At 38.6% G+C, this 20,288-nt stretch overlaps 1 protein-coding gene across 2 annotated transcripts in view; it reads right to left on the bottom strand.

Annotated features, from left to right (window-relative positions):
• Window positions 1–20,288, bottom strand: part of LOC128655921 (uncharacterized) — a 233,721-nt gene that overhangs the window by 53,903 nt on the left and 159,530 nt on the right. For both annotated transcript variants that reach the window (XM_053709526.1, XM_053709525.1), the window contains exon 4: window positions 824–878. In XM_053709526.1, the coding sequence (XP_053565501.1) occupies window positions 824–878 (55 nt within the window). The remainder of the gene's footprint in view (window positions 1–823; window positions 879–20,288) is intronic.

The raw sequence follows: 20,288 nt of genomic DNA, 5'->3' as shown, positions 1-20,288 counted from the left end.
CCTTGACTCACTGCTACAACTACAATCCATTTGACAAACTACCCCAAACCTTATGTCTCCGCACCCTTAACCTGTAGGCTGATCTCTTAAGAGCAAGGCCCTGATCCCCCTGTACAAGATTAGTTTAGTCTGTTTTTGTTTTGTATCTTATCACATCTCCTTGTTATTATATCCCCCTATCTCTCTGTACCCAGCACTACAGAATTGTGCGGCGCTACACAAGTAAATTATAATAATAATTATTATTTCAATAAGAAATAGCTAACAATTTTGAGCAATAAAAATGAATGTAGAATGATGTGAGTCCATAAACATGTAATTACACTTAAAGGGACAGTATACACTCATTTTCATATAACTGCATGTAATAGATTTACTTAGAAGCTCTCAGTTTAGCTCTGTTGAAAAGGTAGCTGGAAAGCCCACTGCAAGTGGTAAATAAGACACTCCCCCCCCTCCCCCTTCTTTTGCATATGAAAAGACCCTTTACACAAACAGGAGCAAGCTGGAGTAGGTAGCTGACGGTATTCAAATAAAACTTTGGGGCTTGGTTAGGAGTCTGAAAATCAGAGCAATGTTACTTAAAAATAAGCAAAATTATACATTTAAAAAAAAACAAAAAAACTTTATGGGCTTTATAAATAGATCATCTACAAAACATTTATGCAAAGAAAAAATGAGTGTATAATGGCCCTTTAAGCACTGTTCAAACAAATATTTTCCTGCAGCCTTTTATAATCTATTTTAACTTGTTGCAACCTTCACCTGAAAACATAACAGTAATTGAGCACATTTAGGTAATTCCACGATTAAATTGTTTTACCTTTTGTGATTACTCCATTCTCTGCTTCATTATTTTTGAATGAAAAACGATTAGTCTGCGGAAGAAAAGAAAATCACAGATGAACAAAGCAGATTCTTTTTAAAATGTTCATATAGTGGGAAACACGAGAGATGAAATAAAAATAAATATTTTTAAGTACAATGTTATAATTAAAAGATACAATATAGAGGTGCATAATTTGAAGGGGCATACAAGTGCATACCCCTGCAAGAGGATTAAACACATAGTTAAAGTCAGATCAAGAGCAGCACTACTGAGACCTAGCTATTAAAGCTATTAGAACGGATATTGTAACTATGAAAAAATATATTTGTGAAAACCACATGCTATGGGGCAGATTGCCGATAAGGAAATCTCCTACATCTGTATTAGTAGAAAAGAACACTACCTCAAGCAACAAAAATAAGCACTTTTTTTGAGGACAGAAACATATGTTTAAAAATAAAAAAAGCAGTAGTGTTTACTACACATGGAACATATATAGAGCACCCTTATACAAACACAGCCTGCTCAGAGAGCCAGTGGTGACATGGATTTTTCATGACAAAGAAAGTGGAGTTTTCGACAACATTATATATATTCTTGAAGCAGGTGCAGTGTTTATATTAAAGGAATGCTGAGCCCAAATTTTTTTCTTTCATGATTCAGAAAGAGCAGCAATTTTAAGCAACTTTCTAATTTACTCCTATTATCAAATTTTCTTTGTTCTCTTGGTATCTTTATTTAAAATAGCAGGAATGTAAGCTTACACGCTGGCCATTTTTTTGTTCAGAACCCTGGATAGCACTTGCTGATTGGTGTCTACATTTAGTGCTACCCAGGTGCTGAACAAAAGATGGGCCAGCTCATAAGCTTATATTCCTGCTTTTCAAATAAAGATACCAAGAGAACGAAGAAAAATTGATCACAGAAGCAAATTAGAAATTCAAATCTATTGTAAAACCTATATCTGAAACCTTTACATGTGTATTACAAAATGCTTCTATTCAAAACTGAAATGGATTTACAGACAAAAAAGACAAACTAGTTGCAATTAAAAACCCCTGAGTGGCGAAACGCGTCAGGGGAGCCACTTGAGCGTTTTTGCGCTCTCATTTTTTAATAGCCAGACGATCACTATATTTAAACCTGAACTTTGTAAAAATTGCTAATACCTTAACTATGATTTGGTCTGGGTTGTGCCAGATCTAGTATTTATTGTACAGTTTACTTTGAGTATATTATATGGTATAAGTTTCATCACACCACATTTACAAGAAGCTTTCTGTAGAACATTGCTAATATCCTAATAATCGAATGATCTGGGTTGTGTCAGATCTAATACCTAAAGTAACGCCATTAGCTGTTGTATTATACGGTCTAGGTTGTGCTAGACCCTACTTATTACTAACATCCTGTAGAAAAATGTTTGCTTTTCAATATACATTCGATCTGAGTTGTGCCAGATCTAGCAGCTGAAATATCGCTAACATTAAGTATAATTTATGATCTAAATTGAGCTGAACTTTATGAATACTTTACTTAATATAACATTTACCGTAGTAATTATACGATCTGAGTGAAGCTAGATCTACTATAGAAGGGATCGCTAAACACTGGATATATTACATACCGCAAATACTTACCATACGATATGGTCCAGGTGGTGTTAGATCAAGTAGCCATGTTATACATTGCAGGCTACACAAGATAAGTGCGGTGCATATTGATTTTGCGGATTGCTACATGAAGTTTAGCATACCATATATAAAGGGCAATATTTTCGGAATATCATGATGTAACAGTTGTTTAACATTCCACTGATATAGTTAATTATCATTTAATGGTATATATAGGTGTACTATCTATATCAGCACATATTAAAATTCACACAATCAAGCATGGATAAGGAAAGCTCAACCTTTCCACCAATATAAGCCGCATAAAAGGGCACCGTTAAAAATATCTGATGAATATAATAGAGGACAGTTACTTACATTAATCATAGTATCGTATGAGAATGCAATACAACAGGATTTATTCCAATCTCATCCATAATGAGATCCATATAGGACTTGACTATTGCAGTACATGAAGTGTTATCCAAAATATAACCCAGGATGTTAAGATTTTGTTAATAATTGAAATGGACTCTAAGCAGATAAATATAATCATTTCAGCCATTACACTCAATATGGGTACTAGGTATTATCGGAGACATAAGTGCCAAGACTCATATTACAATCAGCATCTGAAAACGGGTACTAAGTATCCTTTTCACACTGGGATACAACTGTTTACATCCCAGTACTCGTCCTGCTAGGACTGAAACAAACAATCAGAATTACATGTGTCTAAACATTACACACACTACTGAGTAATAAATATTACAAATGTTACACTGTTGGGTTTTGTTGAAAACTCAATTGTTCTTAGATCATTAGCGAAGGTATGAAGAATTAACAAATTGATGGTAGCACATAATCTTTATCCATGATCTAACTCGTACCATACTGTACCGTATGTACAGTGGTAGTAATCCTAGAACTAAAATTCATTTATTCTAGTGGTGTATCAAGCTAACGAGTCCCAGTAGAATGACCTTGACCTTATACCTTTGTTGACATCAATAGGGCATTTACAATACAACCATTACCAGAGCATTTGTATGCTATCATACATACTTATACATAGGTATATAGCACTGAGATAGAACACATCTATCTTTAATTTCTTAGAGAGGTCAATCTTTATACTTGCTGTAGGGGGGAGGACAATCTTCATTGTATTAAGGCCCTACAATTTAACTCTATTTGATAAAAAAGAATAAGTACTTACTTAGAATCAAGCAGACACACACAGTGTTCAAAGTCCAGCTTAAGAATGCACTATGGTCCAAGGGTTTCAAATTCCAACAGGACGATGCCCCCAAAGTGTCGTATATACCTCTAGTCTAAGGGCTGTCACTAAATGAGTGTTTAGCAACAGATGTATATGTATGATTCTCGCAAAAGAAGATAAAAATTAGATGCTTGTAAGAATTATTCTTAATATGGCTTAATTTTGCCTTGGCTAGACAAAACCCTAACTATAGACAAATATTTAATCTGGGTTATCTAACAGATTAAATTAATACTCATATTTATCAAATATTAGTTGACATAAACTATTTATTAATCACAGCAAGATTAATTACATACCTCGAGATCTTAAGGCAGAAGATAACAATAGTCTTATACAAAGGCAAAGCTTATATACACATTTTAAGCCAATGAAATCAAAGCATACCATAAATGAAAATGCTATCTTTGTATATTTTAACTTCCTTAAAAAGGCTTATAATTTTGGCTGACATATAGAAAATACTATTTTAACTTGTTCATGCGCAGTGCATTAGAGTGTTAATAATACTATGTGTCTAGCTAGCAGTATAGGTGTTTTGATTGACAACAGCAACTGAATGTAAATGTCACAGTTTTAAATACATTGTCTTTAAAACACTATTTAACCCATTACTAACTAAACTGACTAATCCTATCTAAGTTAATTTAATTTATAACTCTTCCATATTCTATATCTTAATCTATATCTAAATGTTTTATCTATGAATAACATATTTAATGTGTAATTCTTCTTTGAAATTGTATATTTTTCTAATCATGATTTTATAATTTATTCTAATCATGATTTTATAAATCCACACCTGTAAACCCCCCCCCCCCCCCCCCCCCCCCCCAGGATTACTTGAATGGTTCATCAGAAGTGTGTGTCTGGATTTTTTTCAATGTGTATGTAATTTTGGATTTTAATCATTAACTAATAAAAGTTATATTTTACCTTCCCTTTTTTTGGATGCAACTGCCTATAGTCAGAACCCAGAGTGCTCACTGTGCATACTTTTGGTGGGGATTCTTGGCTTTCTCTAGCTACCTCACTTTTTGTATTTCATTAATTATTGTAGACATGATCATATCCATGGTTATACCAATACTGATCTGAAATGGATTTATGTGTTTAAATTTTGACCTTTATTTACCTTTAATGTACAACAAAGCATGGGCATGGAGTAATAACTTTCTATATCAAATACACTTTTATTTGTTTTAGGAAACACTTTCTAAATCTTCTTCTAACCTAATTTTGGAGACATAATTAAAAACATAAATAATGCTTACCTAATAATTTCATTTCTATCTGTGGGAGGAGAGTCTACTGCTTCATTCATTACTTGTGGGAAATAAGAACCTGGCCACCAGGAGGAGGCAAAGACACCCCAGCCAAAGGCTTAAATACCTCCCCCACTCCCATCATCCCCCAGTCATTCTGCCAAGGGAACAAGGAACAGTAGGAGAAATATCAGGGTATAAATAGTGCCAGAAGAATAAATTTAAATTTAGATCCGCCCACCGGAGTACGGGCGGGGGCAGTGGACTCTCCTCCCACAGATGAAAATGAAATTATCAGGTAAGCATAATTTATGTTTTCCATCTTAATGGGAGGAGAGTCCACTGTTTCATTCATTACTTGTGGGAACAAATACCCAAGCTCTAGAGGACACTGAATGAAAAAATCGGGAGGGCAAAAGGAGGCGGACCCTAAACTGAGGGCACCAAAGCCTGCAGAACCTTTCTCCCAAAAGCTGCTTCCGCTGAAGCAAAAACATCAAATTTACAAAATTTTGCAAAAGTATGTAAGGAAGACCAAGTGGCCGCTCTACAAATCTGCTCCATAGAAGCCTCATTCTTAAAGGCACAAGAAGAGGCCACAGTGCTAGCTGAGTGAGCCGTAATCCTCTGAGGAGGCTTATGTCCCGCTGTCTCATAAGCCAGATGGATCATATTCCTCAACCAAAAAGATAGAGAAGTGGCAGAGGCCCTTTGCCCCCTGCGCTTCCCTGAGTACACAACAAATAAGGATGAAGTCTGCCTGAACTCCTTCATAGCCTGAAGATAAAACTTCAAAGCCCGAACCACGTCCAGATTATGAAGTAACCTCTCCTTTGAAAAAGAAGGGTTAGGACACAAAGAAGGAACTACTATTTCCTGATTAATGTTACGACTCAACACTACCTTGGGAAGGAATCCTAATCCAGTGCGAAAAACAGCCTTACCAGCATGAAAAACCAGGTAGAGCGGTTCACATTGCAAGGCTGCTAACTCAGAGACTCTGCGTGCCGATGCAATAGCCACTAACAATACTTTCCAGGAAAGAACCTTAATGTCAAGAGCATGCATAGGCTCAAACGGAGCCCTCTGCAAAACCTTAAGAACCAAGTTTAAGCTCCAAGGAGGAGCCGGATTCCTGAAGACAGGCCTGTTCCTAACCAGAGCCTGAACAAAGGACTGAATGTCAGGAAGCTCCTCAAGCTTCTTATGCAGCAGTACAGATAAAGCCGAGATCTGTCCCTTTAGGGAACTGGCAGCAAGACCTTTGTCCAGACCGTCCTGGAGAAAACCCAAAATCCTGGATACCCTGACCTTATGCCAGGGATATCCTCGTTCCTCACACAAGGACAAGTAGGTCCTCCACACCTTATGATAAATGCATCGAGTGACCAGCTTCCTGGCCTGAACGAGAGTCTCAATCACTTTTTCCGAAAATCCTCTCTTGGCTAAGACTAGCCATTCAATCTCCACGCAGTCATCCTCCGAGAATTGAGATTTTGATGTAGAAAGGGGCCTTGAACCAGCAGATCCCAGTGACAAGGTAACCTCCATGGCGGAGATGACGACATCCCAACCAGATCCGCAAACCACATCCTCCTCGGCCATGACGGAGCAATCAGAATAGCCAAAGCTTGCTCCTGCTTGATGCGGGCCACTACACAATGGTGGGAATACATAAATTAGGTTGAAGTCCCAGGGTACCACCAAGGCATCTTTCAGTTCCGCCTGGTGATCCATGGATCGTGACCCATATGTGGGTAGCTTGCAATTGAGTCTGGATGCCATGAGGGCTATCTCCGGCATCCCCAATCTGCTGCAGATCTCTGCGAACATCTCAGGATGGAGAGACCATTCCCTAGGATGAAACTTCTGCTCAGAAAATCCGCTTCTCATTTGTCCACACCCGGAATGTGGATCGCTGAGAGCAAACACTTGTGAGCCTCTGCCCATTTCAGAATCCGAGATAATTCCCTCATGGCTAGGGAGCTTCTCGTTCCCCCCTGGTGGTTTATGTAAGCCACCAAGGTAATGTTGCCCGATTGGAATCTGATGAATCGAGATGACCCCAGAAGGGGCCAAGCCCTCAGAGCATTGAATATCGCTCGAAGTTCCAATATATTTATAGGTAGACTCGACTCCTCAAGTCCATCTGCCCTGTGCCTTTCTAGTACCCCAAACAGCTCCCCATCCTGATAGACTTGCATCCATGGTCACAATCTCGCAGGATGGTCTCAAAAACGATGTCCCCTGTGACAACTGCCCTGGTCGGGTCCACCAAGACAGATATATATATATATATATCTTTTGGGACAGATCTGAATGATCACAGTTCCATTGTCTCAACATGCACAGCTGGAGAGATATGAGATGGAAACTGGCGAATGGAATGACATCTATGCTGGATACCATGAGCCCGATCACCTCCATGCACCTGGCCACAGATGTCCTGGAGGATGTCTGAAGAGCTAGACAGTTGGACGCATGCTTGCAATGTCTCTGATCTGTCAAGAATATCTTCATGTCTGAAGAATCTATTATTGTACCCAGGAATTCCACCCTGTTGATGTGGACCAATGAACTCTTTCCTTCATTTATCTTCCACCCGTGGGACCCAAGGAGAAGGAGAAGAGCTCTCGAGTGATCCTCCACAAGACTGTAGGATTGAGCCTGGACCAGGATATCATCCAGATAAGGTGCCATTGCAATCCCTCTGGCTCTCGCTACTGCGAGAAGAGCTCCCAGAACCTTTGTAAAGGCTCTTGGGGCAGTCGCCAGACCAAACAGAAGGGCCACAAACTGGAAGTTCTGGTCTAGGAAAGCGAATCTTAGAAACCTGAAGTGATCCTTGTGGATTGGAACGTGAAGGCAAGCATCCTTCAGGTCTATAGTCGTCATGAATTGCCTCTCTTGAACCAGGGGCAAAATTGACCTGATCATCTCCATATTGAACGATGGAACTGACAAAAACTTGTTTAGGTTCAGAATTGGATGAAATGTTCCCTCCTCTTTTGGGACCACAAAAAGGTTTGAATAATACCCCAGACCCCTTTCTTCTAGAGGGATTGGGACAATTACCCCGCGAAATGAGACATCCCTCACAAACCCCAGGAAGGCGTCTCTCTTTTCTGGTCTTGAAGATGTTTGACAGGTGCAATCCGCCTCTGGGCGGATATGACTTAAAACTTATCCTGTAACCCTGGGCTATGACCTCCAGAACCCAAGGGTCTATAACGTCTCTTCTCCAAGCCTCCACAAAAAAGAGATAGTCTGCCCCCTACCTGATCTGAGGACGGGTCGGGGGCTGCCCCTTCATGCAGACTTTGACTCGGATGGCTTCTTGTTCTGCTTGGACTTATTCCAAGAGTTAGCTGGCTTCCAAGATCCCTTTGATTGCTCAGACTTTGCGGCAGGCTGCTGGCACCGAGACTTGTCCGCAGGAAAGGGACAAAAAATAGACCCCTTAGGTTTAGCCTTCTTATCCTGAGGCAAGAAGGCACCCTTGCCACCCGTGACCGTAGATATTATAAAATCCAGGCCCGGAAACAAAACTTTCCCCTTGAATGGGAGGGAAAGCAAGCGAGACTTAGAAGTCATGTCAGCAGACAATGACATTAGCCACAGAGCCCTGCAGGCTAAAACCAAAAAACCTGATGTCTTAGCATTCAGGCGAATAATATGCATGTTAGCATCACAGATGAACGAATGCGCTACCCTTAAAGCCTTGATTCATTCTAGAATCTCATCGAGGGGAGTCTCTATCTCGACTATGGCTGATAGAGCGTCACACCAATAGGTAGCCGCACCAGCCACCGCAGCGGTTGGAAAACGAACCCCGTGAGTTGGAACATCTTTAGCAACTTGGACTCCATCTTTTTATCCATGGGTTCCTTTAAAGAGGACCTATCCTCTAGCAGAATAGTTGTTCTCTTAGTTACAGAGGCCACAACCGGTCACATAGAGTGCCATGCAGGACCACGCCTGCACTCGAGAAATAGACGCCTCAAAAAAACGCCTGCCTCAATCTCTCTCTAATGAACTGACTGTTCCACACTGACAGAGCCTCATCTCACACAAATGCAGCAGAAACACAATAAACAATATTATGCAGAATAATATCCACTCTGTTCAATAACCCCCTTTCCGAGGGTATTACCTTAGATTATATAAAGATAAAGGAGCCACACTGTGACCTTGTCTTCTTGTGTTATCAAATATATGAAAATGAAACGATCTTACCAGAATCAATGCCGGGGAACAGGAACATGGCCCTTCAAGTGTGACAGGGTAGTAGCATTGCTCCTGACATGGACTTGAGAGAAGAAAAGCAGGCAACAAAACTCGTCAACGCTGATTGCTAATGGAGCTGTTAAACTGAGTTGGGATGGGTTCGCAGAAAGACTCTCCCTGCATCTCCGGACTCTAACATTCACCCATGCTCTCACTGAGAGACTGACAGGACTACTTAAAACTCCAGCCCCATTTCGAAGAGTACTACCCTCCATAAGAGACTACTCCGAATCTTTCCAACATTTCTCTGCCAACCTCCTGTGACGAAAGGCAAAGAATGACTGGGGGATGATGGGAGTGGGGGAGGTATTTAAGCCTTTGGCTGGGTGTGTCTTTGCCTCCTCCTGGTGTCCAGGTTATTTCCCACAAGTAATGAATGAAGCAATGGACTCTCCTCCCATTAAGATTGAAAGAGTAAATTGATAATTTCTCAAATCACCAAAATATGTTCAGGTTTTAGAGTTGTTGCTTTAGCAAATACACAAGAATTAAAAATGGAAATGTTCATTACAAGCTGCATTCTGACCCACAGCTTCCCAGGTGTGAGTAAATGTCACGGGGTTTCTAAGGACTGTCCTGGCTTCAACCACAATACAACCAACTCTACCCAGTCTTGCCCAAGATTTAACATGACCCTACCCAGAAAATAAAGGGGGCAATGCCCTCAAGGCCGCTCATCTGCCTGTCCCAGAAATCCTTGGGGAACTGTCAGTATATATGTGCATGTCATTGTAATTTACACATACGCCTAGATTACGAGTTTTGAGCGCTATAGGGAAATTAACTAACGCAACAAAAGTGGCATTATTTAATCCCCAATAGTGCTGCCATTGCAACTTTTAAAAAACCTGGCTTGTGCGGGTGATGGTGCTTTTAAGCTCCATTCCACACCAAAAACAAGCACTGTTTTGACGTGCTCGTGAACGCTTTCCCTATAGAAATCTATGGGGAAAGAGGGTCAGAAAAAAAAACCCTACAATCATGGAAAGAAAAGCTCCGTAACGCAGCCCCATTGATGTCTATGGAAAAAAGAAAAGTTACGTTTAAACCTAACACCCTAACAAAAACACAGAGTCTAAACACCCCTAATCTTCTGCCCCTGACATCGCCGCCACCTAAATATAGTTATTAACCCCTAATCTGCTGTTCCCGATATTGCCGCCACCTAAATAAAGTTATTAATCCCTATTCTGCTGCACCCCAACATCTCCGCTAATAAATAAAGTTATTAACCTCTAAACCTCTGGCCTCCCACATCACTACCACTAAATAAACCTATTAACCCCTAAACCACCAGCCCCCTACATCGCAACAGCTTAAATTAAACTATTAACCCGTACACCTACCCCTAAACCTAACGTAAGCCTAAACCTAATTAACACCCCCTAACTTACAATTATTAACTAAATAATACCTATTTAAACCTAAATACATACTTACCTGTAAAATAAACCATAAGCTAGCTGCAATATAACTAATAGTTACATTGTAGCTAGTTTAGGATTTTTTTTTTCACAGGCACATTTGTATTTATTTTAACTAGGTAGTTTCACAGGCAAGTTTGTATTTATTTTAACTAGGTAGACTTGTTAGTAAATAGTTATTAACTATTTACTAACTACCTAGTTAAAATAAATACAAACTTACCTGTGAAATAAAACCTAAGCAACCTTACACTAAAACCTAACATTACAAAAAATAAAAAAACACTAAAATCACAAAAAATAAAAAAACCTGCCATTACAAAAAAAAAAAAATTATCCAAAAAAATAAAAATTATTCCAATTCTAATGCCCTTTTTTAAAAAAAAAAAAACACCCCAAAATAAAAAGCCTAATCTAGAATAAACTACCAAAGGCCCTTAAACAGCTCTTTTGCTACAAAAACAAACACCCCCTAACAGTATACAAACCCCCACCCCCCAAACTACCAAGGGCCCTTAAAGGAGCCTTTTGGGGGGCCCTTAAAAGGGCCTTTTGTAGGGCATAGCCCCAAGTTAAAGAGCTCTTTATGCTACAAAAGAAACAAACACCCCCTAAAAAAATACATTCACAAAATAACAAACAAATTATCAAAAATAATAAAAATTATTCCTATTCTAATACCCATTAAAAAAAAACCACCCCAATATAAAAAAAACTAATTTTAGATAAAACTACCAATGGCCCTTAAAAGGGCCTTTTGTATCTTTTTGCCCTAAAGATATTAGCTCTTTTTGTGAAAAAAAAATACAAATACCCACTAACATTACAAACCCCAATTTTTCATTTTTATGAGTGCGGTACCGACGTTGCGTTACAGGCTAAAAGGCTTGCGGTACACCTATACCGACAAGACTTGTAATGGCTGCATTAGGGAAAATTATGCGTTGAGTCATAGCTATGTTTTAAGATTATTTGAGCAGGTATTGTCTTTTTGAAAATACAATATTAAATTAAATTATCAGTTTAAATTGCTCCATTGATCTAGAATAGACCGTTTGAATAGTTTTCCTGATGAGACAATCTGTAATTCTGTTGACATAATGACTGAATCACAACTTATACACAGTATATATATATATATATATATATATATATATATATATATATATATATATATATATATATATATATACATATATATACACACACATAAAGGGGTTGAAAAAAGTTGCCCAAGAGCTAGTGGTCCCATGAAATTTCTTAGTGGTCCCACTTTTTCAACTCCAAATTTTCACAATGTCATATGTAAAATTGTATTACGCCGTTATACACATCTAATATACATTTGTATTAAGAATAACACACTCTTAAGGGGGCGGAGCCTGAAGCCACCATGAGAGCAGCATAAAACCGGAGCTCTGATGCACTAGATTAAAAAAATAACTAAATCCACTAAACCATACCTAATACCTCATAGAGATGTGAGGTATCATATTTTACATTTTCTGGGGAACATTTAGAGCTGAAAATCTTCCATAAGGGACAAGCGGTTAGAGAGTTACAGCGCTCAAGGACTAACAGCTAAGAAACCCTGCTCCACTGTATATATATATATATATATATATATATATATATACCCAATTGAGGAATGGCGACAGTATTATGGTAATATTTTTCCCATCAGTTCCCAAAGGAGGTATCAATTACCTGACCCTCGGTGGAGACAACCGCTCTGAACAAGTTGGGGCGGAGCCGCAATAGGAAACACTGCAGTGGTACTTAGGCCTATCTCCGATACATCGGTACTACGCAGTTGAAATAACTCCGCAACCACAGTACACAGAGATCTTCTGAACTTAGGTAAAGTACTGCTAGAAACATATAACACCTTTGCAGAATTCCTATACTGCCACATCATGGTATAACCATAACCCACAGCAGCACCTTTATAAAATTAAATGAGGGGCCCATTAAGAGCTCACACCAAACACAGATACTTTTATGTTACCACAAGGCCTCTAAACTTTCTAGCACCACCCTTGTTGCAGCTACCCTCTCCCTAAAAACTGTTATTCAACACACCACAGGCGGGGAATACTTTAGTAGGAGACAACATATGCTACAAAGTTATCTGGGCCTATTTACGGTGTATGGACATCAGGCTGCTGAATAACCCCACTTTTTGCAACGCAGCAATTTTAAAGTCACAAAGAACTGAATATACAATCCTCAAAATAAATAAAAATGGCTACTAGAAGAACAATAAAACAGCATAGACCTACCAAACAGACTTTCTCTAAAACTTCCACAATAGCATCATTTCTGCAACCTGCAGAACATATACAGAGCTCACCAACGACTCTTGGTAAACAGGATCAAATATCCACCATACCTACAACATACCCACCATACCTACAACAGAGTCAGATGTTATACAGCCACAAGTCTCTATCACAGCTCTCCAGGATTTACCATCAAACAAAGATCTAGCAGATATAGTTTGAATATGTATAAGAGAAGAACTAGCTTCTGTAAAACAAGACCTTCATAATCTCAGCTTTTAGGTCGAATCCCTGGAAGCACATCAAGACACTATAACAGATGATGTACGAAATTTGGAAGATCAGGTTGAGAAACATTAGATCTCTTGGACGAGAAAATAGAAGATTTAGAGAATAGGAGTCGGCGCAAGAATCTAAGAATACGGAGGGTCCCTGAATCTATCCTACAGAGAGATTTCCCGGTTTACTTACAAGCTCTATTCTCTCACATGAAAGATTCAACATCGACAACTGATATTCCATGGGTAAGGGTGCATAGAGCACTCAGGCCGAAACCGCCCGATACGGCGCCTCCTAGAGATATTATCATCCGCTTCAAAAATTTCCAGGACAAGGAGATGATTCTTTCACAATCACGGAAAAACCAGCCTATTCGCTTCAAAGGTAACGGATTGCAGTTCTTTCAAGATTTGTCACCCAAAACGTTGCAAAAACGAAAAGAATTCCAAACAATAACAACCACGCTGAGAAGCAAAAGGATACATTATTATAGATGGGGCTTCCCCACCCACAATACAATACAAAACAACACCAGTATTATTTGTAAATCACCTAATGACGTTGCAAAGTTTTGTTCTATCTTAGGGATTAAACCTCCAGTGGAAATACCGGAACAGTCTCAACCAACCTCATCACTGAGACCTAACACCACCTCCACTTCTTGGCGGACTGTCAATAACAAGAAAGGCAAGCTCTCTGGATCAAGATCACCACCTCAGAATTCTTCAGGCCACAGTTTACCTAGCCCATCAGCCTCAGAAAACTCTAGATCTTAACATGGGACACTCTCCCTAGAGGCGGCAAGTATAATTATTCCAGTTTACTGGCAATCTCTATTCTGATGTTGTTATGTTTTAATTTAGATATGTATATGTAAGTTCATTTTCTGAGGTAAAATATGTAAGGAATGTCTTATTTTTCCTATTGAGAGAACAATACATTACAAATATGTACCTCCCTGAAATTTAACTCACCCAGTACAAGTTAATATATAGGATCTACTTTAAACTTATATCATACTATTTTAGACAGTTGATCTAAAGTGCATTTACCCCATTTTTCTTTTTACTCTCAACTATGCCCTACGTTAGGATGAGAATCTCCTACCCCGGTTTTATTAATGGTATATTTATAATGTTGTTTATATTCAATCATTACTACAAATGTTTTAGTTGGACTATGTTTTTTCGGCAGGAATACAACAAAGGTTTACCTATAGATAATGATGTTACAGACTCAGACAAGTTAACTGTTTTGTTTATTTCTACTTTACTCAGTTATGGTCATGGCCCAGTCAAAAAATAAGGATTCTCATCCACTAATTATAATGACTCAAAATGCCCAAGGTCTTAATTCACCCGTCAAACGTTCTAAAGCTCTCTCAGATATATATAAAAGAAAGGTAGACATACTATTCCTTCAGGAGACCCACTACAAATACAAAAAAGAACCTTAATATTTTGGTAGACACTTCACACAATGTTTCCATAGCTCAGGACCCACAAAAAAAGCTAAGGGTCAGTATCCTCTTCAAACAATCCATCCCATTTAAGCTTACTCAATCATTTCGAGACAAGGAGGGGAGATTTTTGGGCCTTGTAGGTTTACTATTTGGCAGACCGGTGACAGTCATCAACATATATGCACCCAATGACAAACAAACGCCTTTTTTTAAATATATGCTCACTCGAATATTGGATATATCCAAAGGCCCCACGATTTTAGCTGGCGATTTTAATATTCCTATACAGCCGGCAATAGATAGCTCAAATTCCAACGTAAAAATAGCTAAAAAAAACTATTCATACACTGTGGAACGCTCTGAGAGACCAAAATATGTACGATGTTTGGCGTTTTCTTCCTCCAGAGACCAGGGATTACACTTTTTTTCACACCCCAATAAAACACACAGTAGATTGGATTATATTTTTATGAATCAAAAAGGATTACCAAGTATATCCAACTGTACTATATCCCCTACATACTGGTCAGATCATTCTGCAGTTAAACTCAGTCTATATTGGCCAAATATGCCAACTGACCCATATATATGGAAGCTAGATGACTCTCTTCGCACTAATTCCAATGACATTGAAAGTTTAACCAAATCGATAACGGAATATTTTTATTTAAACTCCCCTACCATGGACAATTATTTTACTCTATGGGAAGCAAACAAATGTGTCCTGAGAGGGGGAACTTATTAAATTTAAAGCTTATTATCAAAAAACACAAAGAACTCTGTATGATGATCTCTCTACTGCCTTTATTAGGCTAGATCATGCACATAAGAAAGACCCATTAGATACTTATATCTTAGAACAGCTAGAGACCACCAGAAAATCCCTAGACACATTTTTGAATATTGAATACCAGGCATGGCGAATCAAAATGAATAATATGTTCTACTACGAATCTTACCTATCCGGTAAACTCCTGGCCAGAGCCTTAAAGAAGAAAAAAATAAAATCACACATACATGAGATACATTTAGAAAAACAAACAGCATGTCACACAACCCCAGATATACTTCAGGCTTTTCAAACTTATTATTCTCAATTACATAACCTCAACCCTAATATACCCCCTCCACTAAAAATGATATTACATCTTTCCTTAATAAATGCAAAGTCCCACAATTGACATAAGACCAAATCCTCAGTCTTTCAGCACCGATCACCGCTACAGAAACATTAAGGGCTATAAAAACTTTAAAAACCGGGTCCTGATGGATTCTCCGCTAAGTATTATAAGATATTTGCCCCTATATTAACACCCCATCTCACAACACTCTTTAACTCTACAAATGGCAATAACCCTTTTCCTCCCTCCATGTTGGAGGCTCATGTAGTAGTGCTCCCCAAGCCTGGTAAGCCAGCAACAAATCCATCTAATTTTTGCCCGATCTCGCTACTTAATGTAGATATAAAATTGTATTAAAAAATATTAGCAACCCGTATAAATGCCATTTTACCTTCCATTATTCATATAAACCAGGCAGGTTTTACACCCAATAGGGAGGCTAGAGACAATACCACTAAAATAATTAATCTTATGGAATATGCAAAAATACATCAATGGCCCTCCGCTTTCATATCACTAGATGCAGGAAAAGCCTTTGATAGGCTTGATTGGCTTTTTCTCAAAGGTTCACTGCAAAGATTTGGCTTTGACTCAAAATTTATAGATAAAATATTCTCCCTATACCACAAACTGACAGCCAAAATCAGACTGAATGACACTGTCTAACAACCCTTTCTAATAACTAATGGTACACAACAGGGCTGCCCCCTTTCCCCTCTTCTATTTGTTATAGCAATGGAGATCCTAGCTTCTGCAGTTAGACAATCATCTGACATTAGAGGCATTACAACCTCTCAAAATACCTATAAAATCACTCTATACACGGATGATGTGATTCTCACTTTAACTGACCCCTCAACATCTATCCCGGCTCTTTTAGACTTACTGCGATTATATGGCTCACTCTCCAATTTTAATATCAATATGGATAAATCAGAGTTAATGGGTATCTCCCTCTCTGAGGAAGAACTTTTACTTATAAAGCAACAATTCTATTTTCACACACAAACAAAGGCCATTAAATATCTGGGGGTCCACATCTCTCCATCTTTAGATGTTATGATTGCCCTTAATTACGACCCATTATATCTACAAATCCAATCTCTATTGAACAATTGGGGAAATAAATACCTATTATGGATAGGTTTAATCAATACTTTAAAAATGATGGCCCACCCAAAAATATTATATCTACTCCAGGCAACACAAGAGGCCTAGGGTAGCCACTAATACCTTATATTGTGATAAAACTCAAGGAGGACTTAGCGTTCCTAATTTAAAACTATATAGAGCAGCTACATTCCTGACCAGGATTATAGACTGGTGTAAACATTGATCATAGTAGTCAGCGCACCCATGTAGGCAAAAGGAATGCAAAGAAACGGTTGATTGATCCAACTCCTTTATTGTAATGAATCACATTACAAGTGTATAGGCAATAGAAATGATACGGCTGGCAGCTCAGGTCAGGAAAAACAAATAAAGGTCAGACGCGTTTCCTAGTGCATTAAGCACATTAACTGCAATAGCTCCTCAGTGACCATAATGTGCACCCATAATTCCAAGCATTATATACACAGGTGAACTCCTCCTGTTTAATTACTTAACCAATTATATGAAAGCAACTCAATATATGAATTGGAAAAAGTTGGGTGCACACTAGGGGGAAATTGTGAAAAAAATGACACGCAAGAAATGCTAAAGTCCCAAATTAAAAATAGCCAAAAATTATTATATGAATATATGTATTAATAACATACTGGCAATAACAAAAAATATATATGTATATTTATAATCTAAGGACTATTAGCATGCGTGTAATTATTTACAAAAGAACATACAAACAAACTAATATGTTTAAATGCAGAATGTGATGAAAAATGTAAAGGTACAGCATTGAAAAATTAAATTTCTAAGATAATACATGAATGAATATTCAAATCTGGCTTACTATTGGTCTACATATAGCTTAACATCCCACTCTGAATTAAGACCAATTGGCATTCGAGTATCTAAATGGAATATCCAAAAAACCTCTCTTTTACTGAGGGTTATCCCTTTATTACCCCCTCTGGGGTGTCTTGGGATCAATTGGATACCCTGGAATGTCAAGAGGGAAGTGTCAGAGTTGTGACATTTTTTGAAGTGCAAAGATATTGGGGTGGTAGACTCAGGGTCCTCTATAGAGCGTAGGTGCTCAAGAAAACAATCTTTCAAGGCTCGTGTAGTTTGACCTACGTACTGCCTCGAACAACCCTTGCACGTCAAAAGATAGATGACGTAACAAGAGTTGCAAGTCATATGTTCCCGAATTTGGAAACTCCTGCAGAGGATGCAAAGCTCGCCCCAAAAGAAGCATAGGAACAAGATTTGCACCTCCTGCTACCAAATTTGAAAAACCCTGGCTTAATTGAAAGCCAGTTTTTTGTGTGTGGTACCCTTGGCAACATGGAAGGAGAAAGAAGATTCCCTAAAGTTAGTGCTTTGCGTGACACAAAGCATGTGCCATCCCTTATAATGCTTTTAAGACTCTCATCCGTGTCTAAGATCGGAAGTGCTTTCCTTACTATATCACAGATTTGCCCAAATTCAACACTATACGTAGTGATGAACTTGAGTTTGTTCGATCTACTCATTTTAGTAGATTTTTCAGATTGGAAGAAAACTTCCCTGTCAAACTGGTCAACTTCATGCTTGGTCCATTCTAGAAGGTCCTTAGAATACCCTCTCTCAATAAGTCTAGTTGTTAGTTGTACAGAATATTTAGAATAGGTCTGTGGGTTACTACAATTACGTTTGACCCTGATGTATTGGGACTTGGGTATGGAATTTATGGTATGTCGGGGATGACATGACCGGGCATTCAAAATGGTATTTCCAGCACTGGTTTTGCGAAACAATTGTGTTTCTATAGTGGAGGTATGCAAATTAGCACATAATTTGATATCAAGAAACGAGATCGAAGATGTGCTAACCTCCATAGTAAATTTGAGATTCAGCAAATTATCCTGGAGATAGATTTGAAACTGTTCAAGAAGATCCAGTGGGCCCTTCCAAATGAGAAGGATGTCGTCAATGTACCGACCATAATATTGGATATGTTGTCTGAAGGGGTTCCCATCTCCATATACGTGGGACAGCTCCCACCAACCCATATACAGGTTGGCATAGGAGGGGGCAAATTTAGCCCCCATAGCTGTCCCACGCCTCTGGAGATAGAATTCCCCCTCAAACAAGAAAAAATTGTGTGTCAACAAATATTCCACAGCAGTCTTGATGAACAGTTTCAAAGCCTCATCATAGTTAGAAAAAGTGTTCAAGAAAAATTCAATTGCTTGTATGCCCTGTTGGTGTGGTATACAAGTATACAATGAGGCCACGTCAATGGTAACAAAGGTAAATTCTTTATGCCATTGAATACTTTCAACCTGTCTAATAACATCTGACGTGTCCTTAATGTAACTTGTAAGATTCAATACAAATGGTTGAAGATAGCCATCAATGAGTTCTGAGAGTGGTTCATTAAGTGATCCAATCCCTGCCACTATAGGCCTCCCTGGGGGGTTGGTACCTTGCTTATGGACCTTTGGCAAATAGTGAAAAATGGCCATGACTGGATGCTCAGTGCATAGAAAGTCAAAATTGGATTGTTTAATAATTCCCTCATGCAATGCTGTAACCAAAATGTTACGTAACTCAGATTTATAAAAGAAAATGGGATTACATTTGAGCTTTTCATACACTGTGGTGTCCAACAACTGTCTATATGCCTCAGTTAAATATGCCTGACGATCCAGGACAACAACCTTGCCCCCCTTCTCAGAATTACGTATGACTAACTCACAATTCGCCTGTAATTGTTTGATGGCAACATGTTGTGCCTTAGACAAATTATCTTTATAGGGATTGAGTACCTTACCAGACAATTTCTTTAATTCTTGTTCAACAGTTTTTTGAAAAACCTCAATGGCACTGGATCGTGCCTGTACAGGATAGAATTTTGATTTTCTTGAACATCACCAGATACCTGTTCACCAGTGAAATCTAAATTCTCTCTATCCAGTGCCAAAAGATCCAATGCTGAACATTCGTCTGAAAAATCAAAACCAAGCTTTATTTGACCACGTTTTTCCCCTACATCAACACTTTGACTAGTTGAGCCCAAAAAATGCTTTTTAAGGACAATAGATCTAACAAATCTATTTAAATCAACGATTGTGTCAAAAGTGTGAAGTGGGGGAGAAACCAAGACCTAAAAACAGTACCTCTATCTGTGTTTTAGTAAGTGCTGTGGAAGAAAGATTGATAACATTATCAGTGTCTAAGCATATTTCTGAGACTGAATGACCCTCCTCCTCTGTGGGTATCGACGAGACTTCGGTGTTAATGTCTCTGAGTGTTGATGTTGATCTGCCAGACCTTCCTCGGCCCCCTCGGCATACTT

Source organism: Bombina bombina, chromosome 4, assembly GCF_027579735.1.
Source record: "Bombina bombina isolate aBomBom1 chromosome 4, aBomBom1.pri, whole genome shotgun sequence".
NCBI classification, from domain to species: Eukaryota; Metazoa; Chordata; class Amphibia; order Anura; family Bombinatoridae; genus Bombina; species Bombina bombina.
This window is presented reverse-complemented; position numbering and strand designations above follow the sequence as displayed.